The sequence below is a fragment of the Paroedura picta genome, chromosome 15 (assembly GCF_049243985.1).
Source record: "Paroedura picta isolate Pp20150507F chromosome 15, Ppicta_v3.0, whole genome shotgun sequence".
NCBI classification, from domain to species: Eukaryota; Metazoa; Chordata; class Lepidosauria; order Squamata; family Gekkonidae; genus Paroedura; species Paroedura picta.
This window is the reverse complement of record NC_135383.1, coordinates 14,327,509-14,346,654: the sequence shown is the minus strand read 5'-3', so window position 1 is coordinate 14,346,654 and position 19,146 is coordinate 14,327,509. Positions and strand designations below refer to the sequence as shown.

The following is a 19,146-nucleotide window of genomic DNA, read 5'->3' as shown; positions in this document are numbered from 1 at the left end:
GGTTTCGTTCACTGCACAAGACGTATGCAGCAGAAATCCGGGTGCAACTGTGCGCCGGGCTCCTAAGACAATAAAATCGGACAATATGCCCTCAAGAGTGGAATGATGGGGACATCGATGTACATGAACCGGCTTCTGCTCAGAGACACTTGCAGGTGGAATTGCCAACTTTGCAACCCAGAAGGACCCAGATTTAATCCCTTGCAGCTTCAGTTCCTTGGATCTTAAAGAAGTAGGTTAGGAGAGACAGCTGCCTGAAACCTGGATGCTGCAGCCAATCAGAAGGGGCCATACTGAGCTTAGTGAACCAATGGTACAGCTTAGAAGAAGAAGAAGAAGAGTTGGTTCTTATATGCCGCTTTTCCCTACCCAAAGGAGGCTCAAAGCGGCTTACAGTCGCCTTCCCATTCCTCTCCCCACAACAGACACCCTGTGAGGTGGGTGAGGCTGAGAGAGCCCTGATATCACTGCCCGGTCAGAACAGTTTTATCAGTGCTGTGGTGAGCCCAAGGTCACCCAGCTGGCTGCATGTGGGGGAGCGCAGAATCGAACCTGGCATGCCAGATTAGAAGTCCGCACTCCTAACCACTACACCAAACTGGGTCACTTAGTGTAAGGTAGGTTTATGTATTGGGAAGGGTTCCATATTCTGCCAGAGACCTTGGAGAGCTGCTATTGGCTAGAGCAGATGGTGCTTGGGGATGGGTGGGATTGGGAAGTACAGCCAAGACAGGGGGTGCCGAAGGGTCTCAGGTTCTATCCCCTTAGCGTCTTGCACTTGACAGACTCAGCAATGAGAGCCTGGAGAGTCAGTACCCTTCAGAGTAGACAGCAGGGAACTAAATGAACCAATGATTGGAAATACTTTCATATGGACCACATCTGTCTAAAGAAATAGTACTCACTCATAGGGTCACCATTTGCCTGCAGGCCCCTTTCCGCTGCCACTCAGATGAGTGGTGGGAAAACAGTGGGGGAGAGTCAGTCATCAAATGCACTGATGTCACTTCTGGCACAGCCGGAAGTGACATCAGCGCATTGATGTAACGTTCTAGCATTTGACCCAGAACTCTATGGTTTCACCCCGGAGTTTGGGCTGAATCCTGCAGTGTTGCTGGTGATGTGCTGATGTCACGTCCAGTCATGGTGGAAGACACATCAGTGCAGTACTAGGGACATCATGTTTTTACAAAACCCAAGGGTGGCAGACCACCAGCTCTGTGTGCAAAAAGTCCCAAGAGTCCACCGCACAGCAACTTCAGTTAAAGGATCGCAGGTGCCAGCGGTAGGAAGGACCTTTCTAGGCCTGAGACGCTGCCAGTCAGAACGGACAATACTGAGCTAGAGAGACGACCCCTAGTTTGATGTGGCATTTGACGCTTCTTCCTTTTAAAACCTCTTTAAGTTGCTTTCCCCTCCAATTTGGGGTTCCCTAGGCAGCAAGCAATAAAATGATTAAAATGAGCTTCAGAACACATGTAGACAGACACATAAAATAATTAAAAGCAATTATTAAAATAAAACATAACAACACACAAATCAAGAAGATGGATCAATGAGAATAAGTTAGGGAATATCAGGTGATTTGACCATGTATGTTGACCCATCCCACCCAAATGGCCAATAATGGGCCAGGAGGGGATGGGAAGGGGAGGGGCCCCGGGTGGGCATGTATGCAGCTAGACTTCCCAACCTTGTTCTGTATGATCACGCCACTTCTGGGGTTTCTTTTATGTTTCAGGGGTTTCTCAAGGGTAAAAAAGTGTGGTCTAGTGCCTCTAACAAGCAGCACACCTCTCCCAAGTCCGTCCGCCCGCACTGTCTTGCAAGCTTCTTTTTAAAAGCATGTTTAAGTTAAGTTCTTGAAAAGCCAGGCACTGGCTTGCCTATCACTCCGGAGGACAAAACCACATAATATTGTCATGTGTTCTATTCTAATACTTTCCCTCTACTGACCTACAAGGCAGCCAACAATTCCATTCAAACCAAATGTTAAAACTACACAAAATAATCCAAAATACTTATGGGACCAATCATCAAAACGGGCCAAATGACTGGGAAGCACAGAAAGCCGGCCGTGGAATCAAGAAACACCTGGAGCCATCTTTGAGTTAAAATCCTACTCTATGTTTTCTGACGCTGCACAGCAGAAACCATCTCAAACTTTCGTTGGTGATTAAAAAAGATGGATGCTTTCCTGTCTCAAGAAGGGAAGAGGAGGGGAGGGAACCTTTTAAATCAAGCCAGACATTTCTAATCTCATCGATCAACTGAACGGCTTCCAGGATCGTAATAATAAACCCAGCTCTGGAAGCTGTCCACAGCTGGTGAATCTTCTGAGCGACACAGAACCAGAAACGGGTGAATTCACCACAACACACACAGCTTGGGAGGGGGAAGAGCGATACAGAAAGGGAGAGGGAGTTGGGAATCCAATGATTACCTTCCGATACCTGGGAAGAGGCTGCGGTTGCAAATCAATGGGATGTAGGGGGAGAGAAAGGAAATAAAAATCAGGCAAAAAAAATATGAAGAAGAACTCACAATGACTATTAGCAGTCTGGTTTGAAAATGCTCGCCCTGACAGACTGGCCGGCAGCAGGGGCATAAGGCCGCACCGTGCATTTCTGCAATGGTACATTTTGTCGGCACATACCCCACTGTGAGCCAGGGGCGATCCCATAGGCAGGCAGAACTTTCTCAGCACCCAGCAGCTGCTGACTTGGGGTCATGGGGAAAGCTATGTGGACGGTGAGGAAGCTTCACCTGCCTGCAAAGTGGTACCCAGCTCGGATGGGGAAAACAGGGTCTATAGGTGAGCACCTCTTTAATTGCGTTGAGCCGTGGGTCCATCTAGCCTGGTTGGCTCTCAGGCAGAGAAAGATCTTTTCCAAGACCTTCTGAGATCCTTTATATTGGAGGCAATGGGGATCAAACTCTACCGCTGACCCACAGCTAGGACTGGTAGGTTCCCCTGTCAATCAGTGGGGGGTGTGGGGGTAGGGTTGCCAGATCCAGGCTGGGAAACTCCTGGAGATTTGGGGACAGAGCCTGGGGAGGACAAGGACCTCAGTGGGGTACGATGCCACAGAGTCCACCTTCCAGAGCAACCACTTTCTCCAAAGGAACTGATCTCTGTAGTCGGGAGATGAGCTGTAATTCCGGGTCTCACCTGGAAGCTGGCACCCCTAGCCAAATCCCCTTCCCCTTCCAAATGAAGCTGCCTCATGCCAAGTTCGACCATGGGTCAGTCAAGGTCATTATTGCCTACTCCAACATTAACCCTAATCCTTTTAAACAGGAGATGCCAGGGATCAAACCATCAGCATGTAAAAGGACATGCTCTACTGCCAAGCTACGGCCCCTCTCCTTAACAAGAACACCCGAAGCTGCCTTTTTCTGCATGACACTCTTAGGTCTATCCAGGTCAGTATTGTCTGCTCTGACTGGCAGCAGCTCTGCAGGATTTCCGGTCAAGGTCGTCCAGAATGGGCCACTGGGTCCTCTTAACAGGTGGTTCTGAATAGATGTTCTTCCCTTGATCAGATCCACCTCGATTAAGCTATGTGCTGCCTTTGGGAGCTCTGTTTTCTAACACAGATTTGAATCCAGAACAGACTAGCATTTTGACTCGGACCCACAATTTATTTGGCCTCCCGCCTCCCCAAAAAAGCTTCATCTGTTTCCTTTCTGCTTATGATGGACAAAATGCCAGACAAAAATGATCGGAACAGGCGTCAGTCTTGACTCCCGGTCATCTGTAAAAGGGATGGACTCATGGATCACAACGCAGCCAAATTCTGCCCAAGTAACCTCCATCCCACCATTGAATTCTTGTTTGCAAGGGGGTTTTGGCCTCCTATTGCTTGGCAAAACAGGTCGGAAAGGCATGAGGCTCTGACCATAAGCTGGGATGGGCTCAAAGCCTCCTCCATGAAACCAAGAGCCCTCTGGTGTCATGAGTAGTTTCAAAGGTACGTTTCTCCCTGTCTACAAGAGGCAGCAAGTGACTCTTATGGGGTTCACCAAAAGCAGGCTGGATTCCCCCCAATAGGAAACACAACTGGGTTATTGAGGCCTTGACGTTTCTGGAATGGCAAGGTATCACACACATGAGCTATTTAAAGGGTTCTGGACTTACCGGGTTTAGGGATGAGGCCTTGGAAAGGTCTGCAAAACAGAACAACACCATGTCGGTCAGGAAACCAAGGCAATCACACAAAGGGTTCAGACAATCACTGCGTGGCATAAGGCCGGCTATCGACAACACAGATAAAGACCTAAATTGCTGCTGATATGTGCTTACAAGCTGCATTAGAACGGGAAGCCAAAGCAAAAGATGCACAGGGTTGCCAACTTCCAGGGGGTATGCCAACGCAGACTGGTTATTAAGCGTTTTCTAACTATTTTCTTCCCCGATTGGTGAGCTCTGCCATTCTGCCGAGACTTTCCTAAGCTAGACGAATCAACAATCTGACTTGATGTAAGGCAGTTTCCTCTGTTCATAAATTGACCGTGTGATGTGCACAGTGGTCCTCCATGCATGGCAAGAAGGTGCGCTACCTCTCTTCAAGAAAAGCCAAGGATTTCAGACAGGAGGTCCAAAGATACGTATGATGGAACAGAAAATAAAGCTGCCCTCGATCAGGGGCAGGGCTTCTTCGGCCCCGGCTTGGCGTAACGCTCTCCCTAGCGAGAGCAAGGCCTTCCTGGACCTTCACCAGTTCCAGAAGTCCCGCAAGACAGAGCTGTTCCGCCAGGCTTATTATTATTATTATTATTATTATTATTATTATTATTATTATTATTATTATTATTATTATTATTATTATTATTATTATTATTATTATTATATTGTTTTCCCGCCTCTCCCGATAGGCTCGAGGCGGGTCACAACAACTAATCCCATTAAAATTCCCATTAAAACATCAATCTACTAACTTATGGCTGAGGCCAGGAAATAACACCATGAAGCTGCCGGTCTCCCTGTTCAAGAGGCCACCCAACCTTTCGCAGGTGAAACACCGATTAACCCCTCAGTAGTTTTAAAACCGTAAAGTAGGCGGTTTTAGCATGATTTTAACCTGCTCCCTCCCTCCCAGAAAGCCATCAACGCGTTCTGGTCCTGGACCTGTTTGTAGTGTTGCACTGCACCACTGTTACAATTATCAGTTAGTAGTGTTAATGTTATGGATATTTATATGTTATGGATTGTTTCTTGTATCGTTTCTACGTTTTATGTAAACCGCCCTGAGCCTCCGGGGAGGGCAGTATATAAATATAATAAATAAAGAAACAAACAAATAATTTATTTGAAAATTGGTACATGTGTGTTTTGAATTGTATTGTTGAGCTTTGTTGAGGTTACCTGCCCTAAGTCAGCTACAGAAGGGCGGGCTATAAAAATAAATATCACCATCATGATATTATCATCATCATCATCATCATCATTAATGGCACAGCCCTCCCACCTCCACAACCTGGCAAAATACCTTGTTACCGTGAACTTGATTTTGTCCGCTACGGCTAATATCCTCTCCAGGTTCTGGGAGCCGAAGGTACACGGTTTCCGGAACGGGATTCCCGGGGGCAGGCCTTCTATGATCACTGAGCCAGGGTTGCTTTTGATCCGTTTGTATGGCACTTGGACAGGGTACTTGATGCCCAGGGCCTCCCCTGAAAGAAAGGAAAGCGGGGGGAATTAGAAAAGAAGCACGCAGGAGACCCAGGCTCTCCGAATAAGAATCTGCTGCTCTTTAACCGCTATACCACGCTGGCTCTCAAAAGAAAACCCTGCTTGGTCAGATTCCAAGATCCAGCATCTTATTTCCAACAACGGCGCACAAAGGGAGACACAAAAGTGAGGGCCAACCCCTGGGTTTGTCTTGTTGCAACTGGAAATCAGAGGTAGGCTTCTTCTGAACCTGGAGGCTCCATTTAGACTGATTAGCGCTCAGGTCGTTCCATCCTGCAAGATCCTCTCTCTTTAAGGCCTTATAAACGGGTTATTGTACCCACGCCAGTCTGGAGTGCGTTCCACATGTCAACTTATCCGTCGTATGAAAAAAGCACTTTCTTGTATCTGAGCTGAACCTACTGCCCATCAGGTTAACTGGAGGGACCCTGATTTCTAGTATGACCAGAGAAGGAGAAAAAGGAAGCCCACCGTGTCATCGGTAATTCTATATACTGCTGTCAATTCTATTTTATTATTATTATTATTATTATTATTATTATTATTATTATTATTATTATTATTATTATTATTATTATTATTATTATTTATTTGATTTGTATGACCACCGCTCTCGGAAACCGGCTCGCGGCGGTTCACAATGTTTTAATACAAATACAATATATTAACCATTAAAATTCCCCATTAAACCCCCATTAAAACAATGACTAAGTCACAATGATGGCGATTAAAAAGCTATTCCCGTACAGGTCCACTGGATGAGCAGAAGGGAACGGAGGATAATTGGGCATAGGATGGAACACTCTGGGGAACCAGGTCAGTCTAGTACAAATAAACAAACAAACAAACATAAATAAGTATGAATCAAAGAAATTAAATAAATAGCTATGATGACATTCAGTCCATTGACACTAGGTGAACAAATTTAGAGTCCAGGGGTACCTTTAAGACCAACAAAGTTTTATTCAAGGTATGAGCTTTTGTGTGCATTGCATCTGAGGAAGTGTGTGGGCACACAGAAGTTCATACCTTGAATAACGCTTGTTTGGCCTTAAAGGTGACTTACTGAACTTGCTTTAGGATGCTTAGGGCTGATCCTGTGTTGAGCAGGGGGTTGGACTAGATGGCCTGTGTGGCCCCTTCCAACTCTATGATTCTATGATTCTATGATTCTAACTCTAAATTTGTTCTGCTTCTTCAGACCAACACGGCTACACGCTTGAATCTAACACTAGTTGCTTAGACATATTCTGGTTTCATTTTTTGTCTCAACCTTTTAGGTTACCTTTCTCTTACCTTTAAGGTTGTTCGCTTTCCCCCTTTTGGGTCGTATTAAATTACGGATGTTCCTACCCATTTATTTTATACCATCTCCAGTCTGGGAAACTGCTGGAGGTAGTTAAGAAGTGAAGGGGGCTGGGATTGGTTTATAACTGTATTTTATTATTGTATTTTATTATTGTGTATGCGGTCACTCTTCTAAACTGCCTCAAATCTAGAATGTGGAGGAGCAGTATAATAATAATTGCTTTTCCCCAACATCTTTTATAGTTCTATGACAGATTTTTGAGATCTGAAGCATGCTTGGACTCCTAATAAGGTTGCACCAGATATTCCTATCAAAATTCCAAGAGGTGAGGGACTGGAAGTGTGGTGGAGTGGTTAGCGAACTGGACTGGGGCAGGGGCACCCCATGTTCAACGCCATTTCAGCCATTAAGTGACAATTAACCATCACTCAGCCTAAAACTGCAAATGTCTGAAACCAATTAGAAAAGTTATAGACCTAGAATGCTGTTTTTGCTTCTGGGCAAATTAAGTTTTCCATTTTTGTCTACTGTTTCAAAAATCTGCATAGCCCGTACAGGACAGAATCTACATAACAAACACCATGGCAGGAAGCTGAGCAAGACAACCTTTCATCTTTTTAAGAAAGTTGCTTTCCATCTCGCCATCTAACCCGCCTTACAGGGTTGTGGTAACGATAAAACGCTTGCCTGCTTGCTCACCGTATTTCTTGTTGAACAGATCCTGCACTTGTTCCCTTAGCGTGTTGGCGATATCGATCCGGGAGAGCCGAGTGTCGTAGTTTTCTGGAAAGACGGAGAAACAGAAACCAGCAGGGAGTGCCTGGTGTGAACGTTTGCAGGAAAAATAAAAAAATATCCCACCATTTTTAAACAACATGCTCCCACCAGTAAGAAGGAAAACCAATATCTGGCTATCACACCCTCTTTTACTTACTCTTTCTAAACATTTTAATGTCCTAATGCAGGGGTAGTCAACCTGTGGTCCTCCAGATGTCTATGGACTACAATTCCCATGAGCCCCTGCCAGTGTTTGCTGGCAGGGGCTCATGGGAATTGTAGTCCATGGACATCTGGAGGACCACAGGTTGACTACTTTACATCAACATGCTGTAATGTTTGGTCTACAGCCGAAATGGCAGGACGCTACTTTAAAATACTAGCTATTAATTGTTCATGTAAATGGGATACAAATCAGGGAGAGTCATTCTTTCACGAAATGTTATACTGCCCTCTGTGGAATACACTGAGAGAGAAACATCCCTTGGATATGAAATTTAGATGAAACATCTGAGATCCCAAGGACACTTTTCTTTTCAATGGCTCTTTGCAAAACTGAGCCGTCGACACGGCGAGTTTTCTCCCAGAGACCATTTTTATCAGCGAGAAAAAGGAAGCCCAGCATACCATTCATAATTCTAGAAACTGCTGTCAAGTAGCTCTCTTGGTCACAAAAACTCTTAGGGTTTAACTTCTGAATGTACAATTTTATCTATGTATAATTTTGTTGAATGTATAATTTTATGGGTATGATACGTGCATAGGTGTATATATGTTAAGGTGACCAGATTTTAACATTGGTAAAGCGGGACACCATTGACCAGGGGGGGGATCTTGATTAAAAATTTGGTCTATATGGAGCAACAAAAAGTTTCATAGAACACACAGAACGCAAAACTAGTATTGTAATATATATTTTTAAATTTCAACATAAGTACAATTTGCCAGGGACCCCCAGATGTCCCTCCAAAAGTGGGACAAAATGGTCACCTTAATATATGTATGTATGATATTCTGTACATTAGTACTGTGTGCATAGCCAGATTCTAGTTTCTTTCCTTTCCTTTTTGTCTCAACCATCGACACAACAACAGTTCTCCCAGAGGCCCTTTTTTACAAGCAAGAAAAGCTTCCCTTTAAAACAGGAGACAGCCTCTTTGGCTAGCAAGCCTTAGGAAAAAGAACAGTAGTGGCTATTGAGTCAGCTCAGTAGCTGGATCAAAACCCTTTCATAATAACCAAACTGAAATACGGTATTCCATTATGCATGCAATTTTATTTTCGCTTAGGCAAAGCAAAGTGGGGCTTGCAGGGGGGCCGTGCAAAGGGAGGGAGGGAGAATTTCACACATATACAGAAATCATTTTTTCCCCAGATTTCTATAGGCTCTTGACCAGGTCAACTTCCCCACCACTGTCTATCTCCTCCCCCATTTCCCAACTGTAAACCCCACTGAACATTTTGTGCTTCTTAGCGCATGCTCAGCTGTCACCGGATCTTTTGCTGGTTCTCCTGTTTTTCTGCATACCTGGGCATTCCCCGAGGATGCAGAAGAGCCCTACCTTCTCCGAAGGGAGCCCCGCTGTGTCCCAGAAACCACAAAAAATCTGCAGAGCCAATACTAAACCTGAATAACACAGAAGATTCAATGGGGCACTCAGTCTCACCATGAAATCCAGGTCTTTTCAGAGGTTCTTCTACAAGACCATCACTGGAGTCTCTCTCATTTGCTACCGGCAAGGAAAGAAGAAGAAATGTACAGGATTTATTTTTATCTTATTTATTTGCCTTTGTTTTAACTATTCTCCCTGAAACAGTCTGTCCCTGATTTCTTCTTTTTCGAAGGATCGAATGGCTGTTCCGAGAACACATTAACTCTATTTATGCTTCCTTAGAGTTAAAAGCATCCCCCTGCAGGCAGGTGCAGAATGAAACTAAAAACAGCATTTCACGGGACTACCAAGAGGCTAAATGCACTAAAATTGATAGTATTGAGTTAGTACCTATAAAAGGCTATAAATAAATGGTGTGCAGAAAGGGCACACCTGTGCTTCCCCCGCTTGGTGCACCTGGGCCACCCTCTGAGCAGCCATGGAGAGGTAAGTTCAGAATCTTGCATTTTCATATGAACAGGTCTAAATGGCCGATTCCTACCATGGGAAATCAGTTTGTACAGATGGTCCTCCAACCCTCCTCTTAAACCTTCCAGACAGACAGCACAGTGTACAGGTTAGGGTGTTCAACTAGGATCAGGGAGGCCCAGGTTGAGACCCCTACTCTGACAAGAAGCTCGCTGGCTGGGTGACCTTGGGCGAGGGATGCCAATTTCCAGGAGGGGACTGGAGAAAGACCGTCAGTCTGAAGAGATGACAAGCTGAGAGAAGAACCGGCCACCGCTGTTCAATTGATTTATTCATTAAACATGTCTATGTTTTAAACAACATCCAAATTCAATAATAGTAATTCTTCAAAAATGATAGGATATTCACAAATCAAATCAAATTTTTTTCCAAAATTTGATTTTTGGCGGTGAAAATTTGACGAGTGAATATTCTGTCGTTTTTGAAGAGTGACCCCAATTCCATGCCCAGATGATGCCCTTCCTCAACCAGAATCTCTGGCCAGTTTGGCCTGGAAGAAATTCACCTCCTGATCCCCAAGTGGCAATTGGCATTTCCCCTGGGCATGCAAGAAAGGGCCACAAGAGCCAAGCACTGACATCAACCGGAAGATCACTTTTGTTCATAGAATCATAGAGTTGGAAGGGACCTCATGGGTCATCTAGTCCAACCCCCTGCACTATGCAGGACACTCACAACCCTATCGCTCATCCACTGTAACCTGCCACCCCTTTGCCTTCACAGAATCAGCCTCTCTGACAGATGGCTATCTAGCCTCTGTTTAAAAATTTCCAAAGAGGGAGAACCCACCACCTCCTGAGGAAGCCTGTTCAACTGAGGAACCGCTCTAACTGTCAGGAACTTCTTCCGGATGTTTAAACAGAATTTCTTTTAAATTAATTTCGTCCCATTGGTTCTGGTCTGTCCCCCCGGGGCAAGAGAGAACAACTTTGCTCCATCCTCTATATGGCACCCTTTTAGATACTTGAAGATGGTTATCAGATCCCCTCTCAGTTGTCTCCTCTCTAGGCTATACAAACCAAGCTTCATTTCATTAAGTCCTTGGAGTCAAGACATATATATACCTATCGCTGATGGGCTGTCAGAGGCTGTATCCTTCACTACGTCCGTAAGAAGTTCTGGTCTGAAAAACAAGAGTTATGATGTTTAAAAACACTGTCCCCATTTATTTAATATTCCCTCTGCTCCACCAAATGAGGAACTGACCACACAGTTGGACAGTAGGTACCCTGAGCTCTGTGACCAGCACACCTTCTTCCACTGTATCCCCTGGGCACGGGTATCTCAGAGTGTCTGGGGTAGGAAGAACATCCCTGATAGCTGAGGCAGAAGAAACGATTTTTGCTTTCTAGTATATTCTGGACTATACTCTGTACAACGACCTGAGAACTAAACACATCAAGAAGCTTTTGCCCACTGCTTGGGGCCTAGCGAAACCTGAGTATCTAATTCTGTTGTCATCAGATACCGATCCGCATATTTCCAACTGAGTTGTCCCATTTGCTCTTGCTGCCAAGAAAATCAGGTCTAACGATATCAGCAAATTGTGCTGTCCTAATAATTTTAACTCTGACTCTGTATCCATGAGTCAATTTTGGTCTTGTCGCCTTAGAACCTAACTCTTATTTTATTTCATGTTTTCGTCTAATCTATAGACCCGAGTATTGTGACAGCCAATGGCTAATACAATAAAACTTAGCCATCTCTCTTAGAGCAGCACGCACTGCCCTGCTCACAAGTCCAAAGGTGCTAAGATGGTCAAAAAGAGCGGGGACCTCTGCTGCAGAGGGAAGGTGATGGTATCGTGCAGACTGAGCCAGGGCAAGAAACAAGGCCGGCAGCTTCACCAGCACCCCCTTACCTTTTGATGACGAACTGGATGCTGCCGCTCGCCTGAAGGATCTTTTTCAGCTTTGCAATCCCAAAGCAGTTGGGTCGCCTGAGCAAGATGCCGTCGGGCAAGCCCACGACAAAGAGGTCTTCCGGATACATCAGAAACTTGGAGTAGGGGACTTTGACGGGCTCAGAAATTCCTATGGCTTTAGCTGCGGGCATAAAATGTTTCTGCTGTTATTTTTAGGACTTGGGATGTATTTAGAAGAAGAAGAGGAGTTGGTTCTAAAAAGCCGCTTTTCCCTACCCGAAGGAGTCTCAAAGTGGCTTACAGTCACCTTACCATTCCTCTCCCCACAACAGACACTTACCGTATCTTGTGTTAAACAGAGTTTCAACTTGTTTCCTCAAGTGACTTAAAACATCACTAACGCCATCTGGAAAAAAGACAAACGACAGAGCGGGCAATGACATGCCAACCACCAAAACAAGAACAAAAACAGAAAAGGACGATCATGTCAGAGAAAGGAGAGACGGCAACATCATGATCGCTTGATGCAGTGCAACCAAACAGGAGTCAAAATGGCACCTTAAAAGATTTTGTGGCAGCATAAACAGGACCACAAAAGTTCATGGCAGAACAACATACTTGTGCAGAAAAACGTTAATACCAAAGGCTGCCCCGATCTGAAATTTGGCAACGTTTTGACACGCGAATTATATTCCTCTCCAATAAATTCTTTACAGCTATGTTCACTGTTTGATAATGAGAAGAGCCTGATGGGTCCAACCAAAGCTCTAGCTAGCACTAGCATCCTACATACAACACTGGCCAATCAGAACCCTCTAAAAGGCCTGCGATCTTGGGGTTTGGGCAGGGAGCTCCTCTGTTGTTCCTCCAGGTGTACTGCCTTTGAAGAGGGAGGTTCCATTTAGCTATCTTGGCTGATAGCCATTGGGAGTTGTTCTCCTCCTCTCTACAAGGCTCTACTTTCTTTTAAAGGTAAAGGTATCCCCTGTGCAAGCACTGGGTCATGTCTGACCCTTGGGGTGACGCCCTCTAGCGTTTTCATGGCAGACTCAATACGGGGTGGTTTGCCAGTGCCTTCCCCAGTCATTACCGTTTACCCCCCAGCAAGCTGGGTACTCATTTTACCGACCTTGGAAGGATGGAAGGCTGATTCAACCTTGAGCCGGCTGCTGTGATCGAACTCCCAGCCTCATGGACAGACAGCTTCAGACAGCATTTCTACTGCCTTACCACTCTGCGCCACAAGAGGCTCTTCTACTTTCTTTTAAAGTCATGCAAACCAGTAGCCATCAGTACCTCCTGTGCCCCAAAATAAAAACCCAAACATTCCCTGCAAAACTTTCAGAGATAGTTGCAGATGCCAAAGCAAAGCTTTATGGAGAAACACACCTTTGCCTTCCATCGGTTTCTCATCATGTAGCAAATCGCCACTGGGCCCTTTATCTGAAAGCACAGAGCAAAGACAGAGGTTTAGCCGGAAGGACTGTTTTGACTGCCACAGCAGAGGAAAGGTGCTGTGTATTCCGAAAGCTCCCACACTGCATTGTGCGTTGAATCCTGACAATCACCTTCCCTTCCTCTCCCCACAACAGACGCCCGTTGAGGGAGGTGGGGCTGAGAGAGCTCGGACAGGACTGCTCTGTGAGAACAGCACTATCAGGCCTGTGATGAACCCAAGGTGGCTGAATGCGGAGGAGCAGGGAATCCAACCCAGCTTGCCAGATTAGAAGCCGCCGCTCTTAACCACTTCACCAAACTGGAAGAGAGGTTCTACGTAAACTGAGATGGAAGGCCAGCAATGGTCAAAGATGGCTCAGTATCTAACTCATGAGAGGACTGGGGACAACCACCAAGAGTGAGAGAATTCTCTTATCTCTTTCCCTCCCAGATCTTCTTGCATGCTGAGTTAACAATATCCAACAGAACTATGGGTAACGTGTCCGCTAGAAGTCCAAACTTCTTGAAATATATTAGCTTTGAGGAGGCCGGGGGAAAGAGTTCCCAGGGACCCCTCTCCTACTCTGCTCACAGCCATGCTCCTTTCGTCCCTTCTGCCCACCAGCCAGTTTCCTTCCTACCCACTAGCCTGTAGATCATAGAATCACAGAATCATAGAGTTGGAAAGGACCTCCAGGGTCATCTAGTCCAACCCCCTGCAGATGATGCCTCCCCCACAACCAGAATCCCTGGCCAGACTGGCCTGGAAGAAATTTGCCTCCTGATCCCAAAGTGGCGATCGGCATCTCCCTGGGCATGCAAGAAAGGGCCACAAGAGCCAATCACTGACACGATCCCTTCTGCCCACCCACTCACCATCCGCCAAAGTCCTTCTTTGATTGCTCATGAGCCTTGCTCTTCCCCATGCTCTCAGCCACTGGGTGCTTTTTTCCTTGTGGCCCTGGGAGGTGCATGCATTTAGGAGCATTAGTGAACACTAGCAACTGAGTGGGTGGGTGAGGGTCAGCCTCAGTGACCCTGCCAGCTGCCCCTCCTCAGAATATGTTGACGCTGACCCTGTCATACATACATCAAAACAGGCAGGACATAACCCACAAAAAGCAAATGCTTGCGATGGGTTATAACTAAACCTCCTGGAAGACAGTCCCTCAACAGAATACACTTTGCAGTTTCTCTGACTTGGCTCCTTAAAAGCTGGAGAAAAATCTTCAAATGGATTTGGAAAGCAGATTAAGGAACTGATGCCTCCAATTCTGGATAAAAAAGTGCATGTTGCCGGTTGTCTGTATAAATCGCCAGGACAGTTTTATCAAACATGCCCAGTAGAGCCCATCTAAGCCCCAGCTTTCCAAGGCCCAGGTTACAGAACCTCCTCCCTGGCAATCACCTGAGAGCCTTTTGCGCAGGTAGCCAGGATCTTCCGAGGTCACGTGGTTGGCCGCTGCGTCAAGTAATTCGTCAGAACTGGGCGATCGGTCTGTTAAGAAGAGAGAATCCGGGGAGAATAACCTCTGGATGATTAGCAGAAGTGCCAAAAGTCACGGGTGTGTGGCGACAATTCTCTGTTGTAACTCTTGTTGCCAGTGAGAAATCAGACGCAATGGAGCATCTGCCCAGAAATTATCACTGTGCCTTCCTTGCCTTTGTCTGCCTCCCATGCATTTGGGAAATCCTTCCAGGGCTTTCACAAAACCCTGGTGGAGAAAGCCTGTATAGGGGCACCGGCAGCTCAGGAGGGAAGGCAGCTGCTTGGCATGCAGAAGGTCCCAAGTTCAATTCCCAGCGTCTCCCGTTCAAGGATCTCGGGTAGGAAAAAGACCTTTCTGCTTATGAGCCTGGGAAGCCACAGGCTGTCAGTAAACAGAGGGGCCGACTTTACGGGAACTGATTGCTCCCAGTTGTAATAAAGAGTGTCAGATTATTAAACTCTACGACAGGGGTAGTCAACCTGTGGTCCTCCAGATGTTCATGGACTACAATTCCCATGAACCCCTGCCAGCGCTTGCTGGCAGGGGCTCATGGGAATTGTAGTCCATGAACATCTGGAGGACCACAGGTTGACTACCCCTGCTCTAGGAGACCCAGGTTCGAGGATCTAATGGAGGAGGGGACAATAATGTCAGCCACTTGGGGTCTCCGTTGGGGAGAAAAGGGGGGATTTCAGACTAATAAATATGAAATACATGGTGGGCTCTTACACATGTCCTTCCTAGAAGTTTGGAGCAAGGTGTTCACCAGGTAGCAGTGCCAACAACAGACCCCCTTCTAAGGCCACGGACATGCCACTACCTGTTCCTACACTGACATTATCTAACCTGGAGAGCCAGGTTTGATTCCCCACTCCTCCTCCACATGTAGCCAGCTGGGTGACCCTGGGATGGCCACAGTTCTCTCAGAGCTCTCTCAGCCCCACCTGCCTCACAGGGTGTCTGTTGTGGGGAGAGGAAGGGAGAGATGCTTGTAAGTAAAACTTTGAGGCTCCTTCAGGTAGTGCAAAATGGGGTATTAAAAAAACCAGCTGTTCTTATCAAGCATTATCTAAATCTCGCTGGGACCATCAGAAATTTTTTTGGTCGATTGGTACCTGAAACAGTGATTTGAATGATGTCCACATCGTCTGGCTCAATCTTGATGCGCTTTATCCCTCCCAGCTCTCCTGAGGTGCCTACAAAGAAGGGGAAGGGACACCAATGAGAAACAAAACAGGAAGAGAGGAGAGGGGAAGGGAGGCCAAAAGAGTGAAGCCCCTACCCCATCACAATCTTCTGCTTTCCTGCATCCCATAATAGCCAATGAGAGGTTTCTGGGAAGTCCACGAGGGCCACATTCCTTTGCTTGACCTCTCTACCCCTAGCAGCTGATATTCGGGGATGCCCTGACTGAACATGGAGGTTCCGTAGCCCACGGAATAGCCAGTGACGGACTTCTCCTCCTTGGATCTGCTAAATCCCTTTTAGAAACCTAGTTGGCCAGTGTCCATCAGCATGACAACAAATCCCTTTCATTCAGGCCTCGGCATCAAAGCCATCCATCCTGGAGGAAGGCAAGGCAACAGCCAGGAAAAGGGATGTCGCAAGGCTTCGGTCCGTAAGAGGCAGGCTGCAGGAAGGTTCCCCAAATGGGAGACGGTAGCAGCAGAACTTGGATCTCTTCCTACTTGCCAGCCAAAGGCTTCAACTCATCAGTCCAAAGCACTGCAGGGTGCAGAGCAGTTTCCAGCCCAGAAGAAACAGGGCTATGAGAAGCCAATAAAAGCTCACCTCTGTCCCTCTAAAGTTGCTGATTCTAGCCTGGCTCCTAAGTTCGAGCAACGTGTCATTCAAGCGCAGGCTGGGCTATTTCCGAAAATTCCTTGAGCAACGGTCTACCAAAATCTTCCTGCCTCCAGGACCGTGGGAGCCAAATGTGCCGGCCGAAAATAGGCAGTAGATAATATATTTCCAAAATACGTGCTTCTCAGACCCAGCTTTCTCCATCGCTCTCAACAAAGACCATGAGGACTAGACACCCCCTTTCTAAATAAAACTCAACTGTCGTTCAATTGCACTTTGGTGTAACCAGCCCTGACTGACGTCTTTGCCTATCCGTGGATTTTCTGACAAGACGGCAGTGCTCGTTTGAGCTTACCTGGTTCACAGTCTCCTGAAACGGAGGACTTTTCCAACCTGACAAAGGAAAAAGGTCATGTTTTGGTTACCAAACAAATGGAGGTTGTGTGGACTTTGCCAAGATTCTTCATGTGGGGGTCAAACCATGGTTTGTTGTTACATCCAAACACTGTCCTAATGTCAAAGCTCAAGGGAAAGTGACAGGTTTCTAGGAACAAGGACTTCAGCTGGGTGAAGAATTCTGTCCTTGAAGACATTTTTGACATCTGCTATGGGCCTAGCATCGAAAAAATACTATTTAAATATCGGATTGATAGGTTGTGATATTTATATCCTGCTTTTCTCTCCCCTGGAGACCCAAAGAAGCTTATGTCATTGTTCTACTCTCCTCACAACAACACTGCGAGGTATGTTAGGCTACCTTCCACAGCAAAGTCGGGACTTGAACCAGTGTCTCCCCGATCCTAGGCCAGAACACAAAGCCCTGTACCACACTGGCTCTCAGGTTCTTGTAGAATAAAACAAGCTTGCCTGTGATTCGGCTGCGAAGTCCCTCCCAGATCAAGAAACGCCATTCTGTGCGGTTCAGGAGAAATTTCTCCCGAGGGGCTGGATGGCTCAATCTTGGTTGAATCTTTGGTAAATTTACTTCCTGGTTGCAGTTGAGTTGCCAAGTTTTGCCAGCATAAGGGAAAGAAACAGAGGCAGCCAAGACATCGGAAAGGAAAAAGAAAAAGAAAGGATTTTTTAAAAAGGTTTTCCAGAGGAAGCATTTAGAACCTACTGTTACCAAATTGTAGACACAACTGATGCTTTCCCCTTCAAGGAAAGATTTCTGATTTAAAGTTAGGGATGGCTTAAGTTGTGTGGGACGCAGGTGATTACTAATGGCCACGGAATGCCTGAGAGATTCAGACATCAAATTCCGAGTGAAAGGGAAAAGACCTTCCTCTTTTTGATCTACATAGAACGCAGGCCCAATAGCCATGTGACGGGGGCTCCCAGCTCTGGGGTTGGTTAGTTCTTGGAGGTTTTAGAGGTAGAACATGGAGGGGGTGTTGGGGAGAGGAGGAACTTTAATAGAGCATAATGCCATACAGATCTATCCGTCTATCCGTATGTCCGTCTGTCTGTCTGTCTGTCTGTCTATCTATCTATCATCTATCTATCTAAACATCTCATCCAGTTTGGCCTGGAGAAGCAGGTGCATTTGCATTTCCTGTGGGGGAGTGGGGCGCGAGGCACTGACTAGGCGACAGAACAGAGTAAGGTGTGAAATAGTCTTTAAATAAAGGGATTTAATCACAGCCCACAGAAGGCCATGCCTTTGTTAACCACTTATAACTAGGCTTTGTCCAGTCAGCCAAGACAATTAAGGAAGCTGTGTAGGCTTACCTGTAAAAATTCGTTCATCAAACATCCTGTAAAGCAAGGAGGGGGATAAAAATGTCAACTGAGACTTTGGTCTGCAATTCGGTTTGAAAACCTTAAAACAGTCTAAAAACATCAGAAGAACCCTGCTGCATCAGGCCAGTGGTCCATCTAGTCCAGCATCCTGTCTCATGCAGTGGCCAACCAACTCCTCTGGAGGGCCAACAACAGGGCATAGAGACCGAGGCCTTCTCCTGATGAAAACATCAGAAGAGCCCTGCTGGATCAGGCCAGTGGTCCATCTAGTCCAGCATCCTGTCTCATGCAGTGGCCAACCAACTCCTCTGGAGGGCCAACAACAGGGCATAGAGACCGAGGCCTTCTCCTGATGAAAACATCAGAAGAGCCCTGCTGGATCAGGCCAGTGGTCCATCTAGTCCAGCATCCGTCTCACGCAGTGGCCGACCAGTTCCTCTGGAAGGTCAACAACAAGGCAGAGTTACTTAGTTGATGTTGCCTTCTGGCTCTGGGACTCAGAGGATTAGTGCCTCTGAATGTGCTGGTTCCCTTCAGTCACCATGGCTAGTAGCCACATAGATTTAGCCCGTGTGAATCTCTCTAATCCTCTTTTAAAGCTGTTTATTCCTGCAGCCATCACTATATACTCTGGCAGCAAATTTCACATTTTTAATCACTCACTGTGTAAAGGAGTATTTCTTTTAGTCCATCCTGAATCTACTGCCCATCACCTTATTTGGATGCCCACTCTTTGTCAACTCTCCACCCCAGGCATAATTTTATGAACCTCTATCATGTCCTCCCTTAGTCGTCTTTCTAAACTGAAAAGACCCAGATTCTTTAGCCTTTCCTCGTCTGCTCCGACCCCTTCATCATCTTGGTTGCCCGCTTCCATACTTTTTTCC

General features: G+C 46.3%; 1 protein-coding gene across 6 annotated transcripts in view; it reads right to left on the bottom strand.

Annotated features, from left to right (window-relative positions):
• GTF2IRD1 (GTF2I repeat domain containing 1) overlaps positions 1 to 19,146 on the bottom strand; it is a 91,314-nt gene that overhangs the window by 10,396 nt on the left and 61,772 nt on the right. For 3 of the 6 annotated variants that reach the window (XM_077311209.1, XM_077311212.1, XM_077311215.1), the window contains exons 10-23: positions 18,248 to 18,273; positions 17,384 to 17,504; positions 16,872 to 16,909; positions 15,829 to 15,909; positions 14,632 to 14,721; positions 13,176 to 13,229; positions 12,127 to 12,192; positions 11,784 to 11,967; positions 10,987 to 11,045; positions 9,449 to 9,511; positions 7,704 to 7,787; positions 5,493 to 5,676; positions 4,142 to 4,170; positions 2,444 to 2,464 (exon numbers count right to left, since the gene is read on the bottom strand). In XM_077311209.1, the coding sequence (XP_077167324.1) occupies positions 2,444 to 2,464; positions 4,142 to 4,170; positions 5,493 to 5,676; positions 7,704 to 7,787; positions 9,449 to 9,511; positions 10,987 to 11,045; positions 11,784 to 11,967; positions 12,127 to 12,192; positions 13,176 to 13,229; positions 14,632 to 14,721; positions 15,829 to 15,909; positions 16,872 to 16,909; positions 17,384 to 17,504; positions 18,248 to 18,273 (1,100 nt within the window). The remainder of the gene's footprint in view (positions 1 to 2,443; positions 2,465 to 4,141; positions 4,171 to 5,492; positions 5,677 to 7,703; positions 7,788 to 9,448; positions 9,512 to 10,986; positions 11,046 to 11,783; positions 11,968 to 12,126; positions 12,193 to 13,175; positions 13,230 to 14,631; positions 14,722 to 15,828; positions 15,910 to 16,871; positions 16,910 to 17,383; positions 17,505 to 18,247; positions 18,274 to 19,146) is intronic. The other 3 variants (XM_077311211.1, XM_077311213.1, XM_077311214.1) reach the window with 2 other exon arrangements.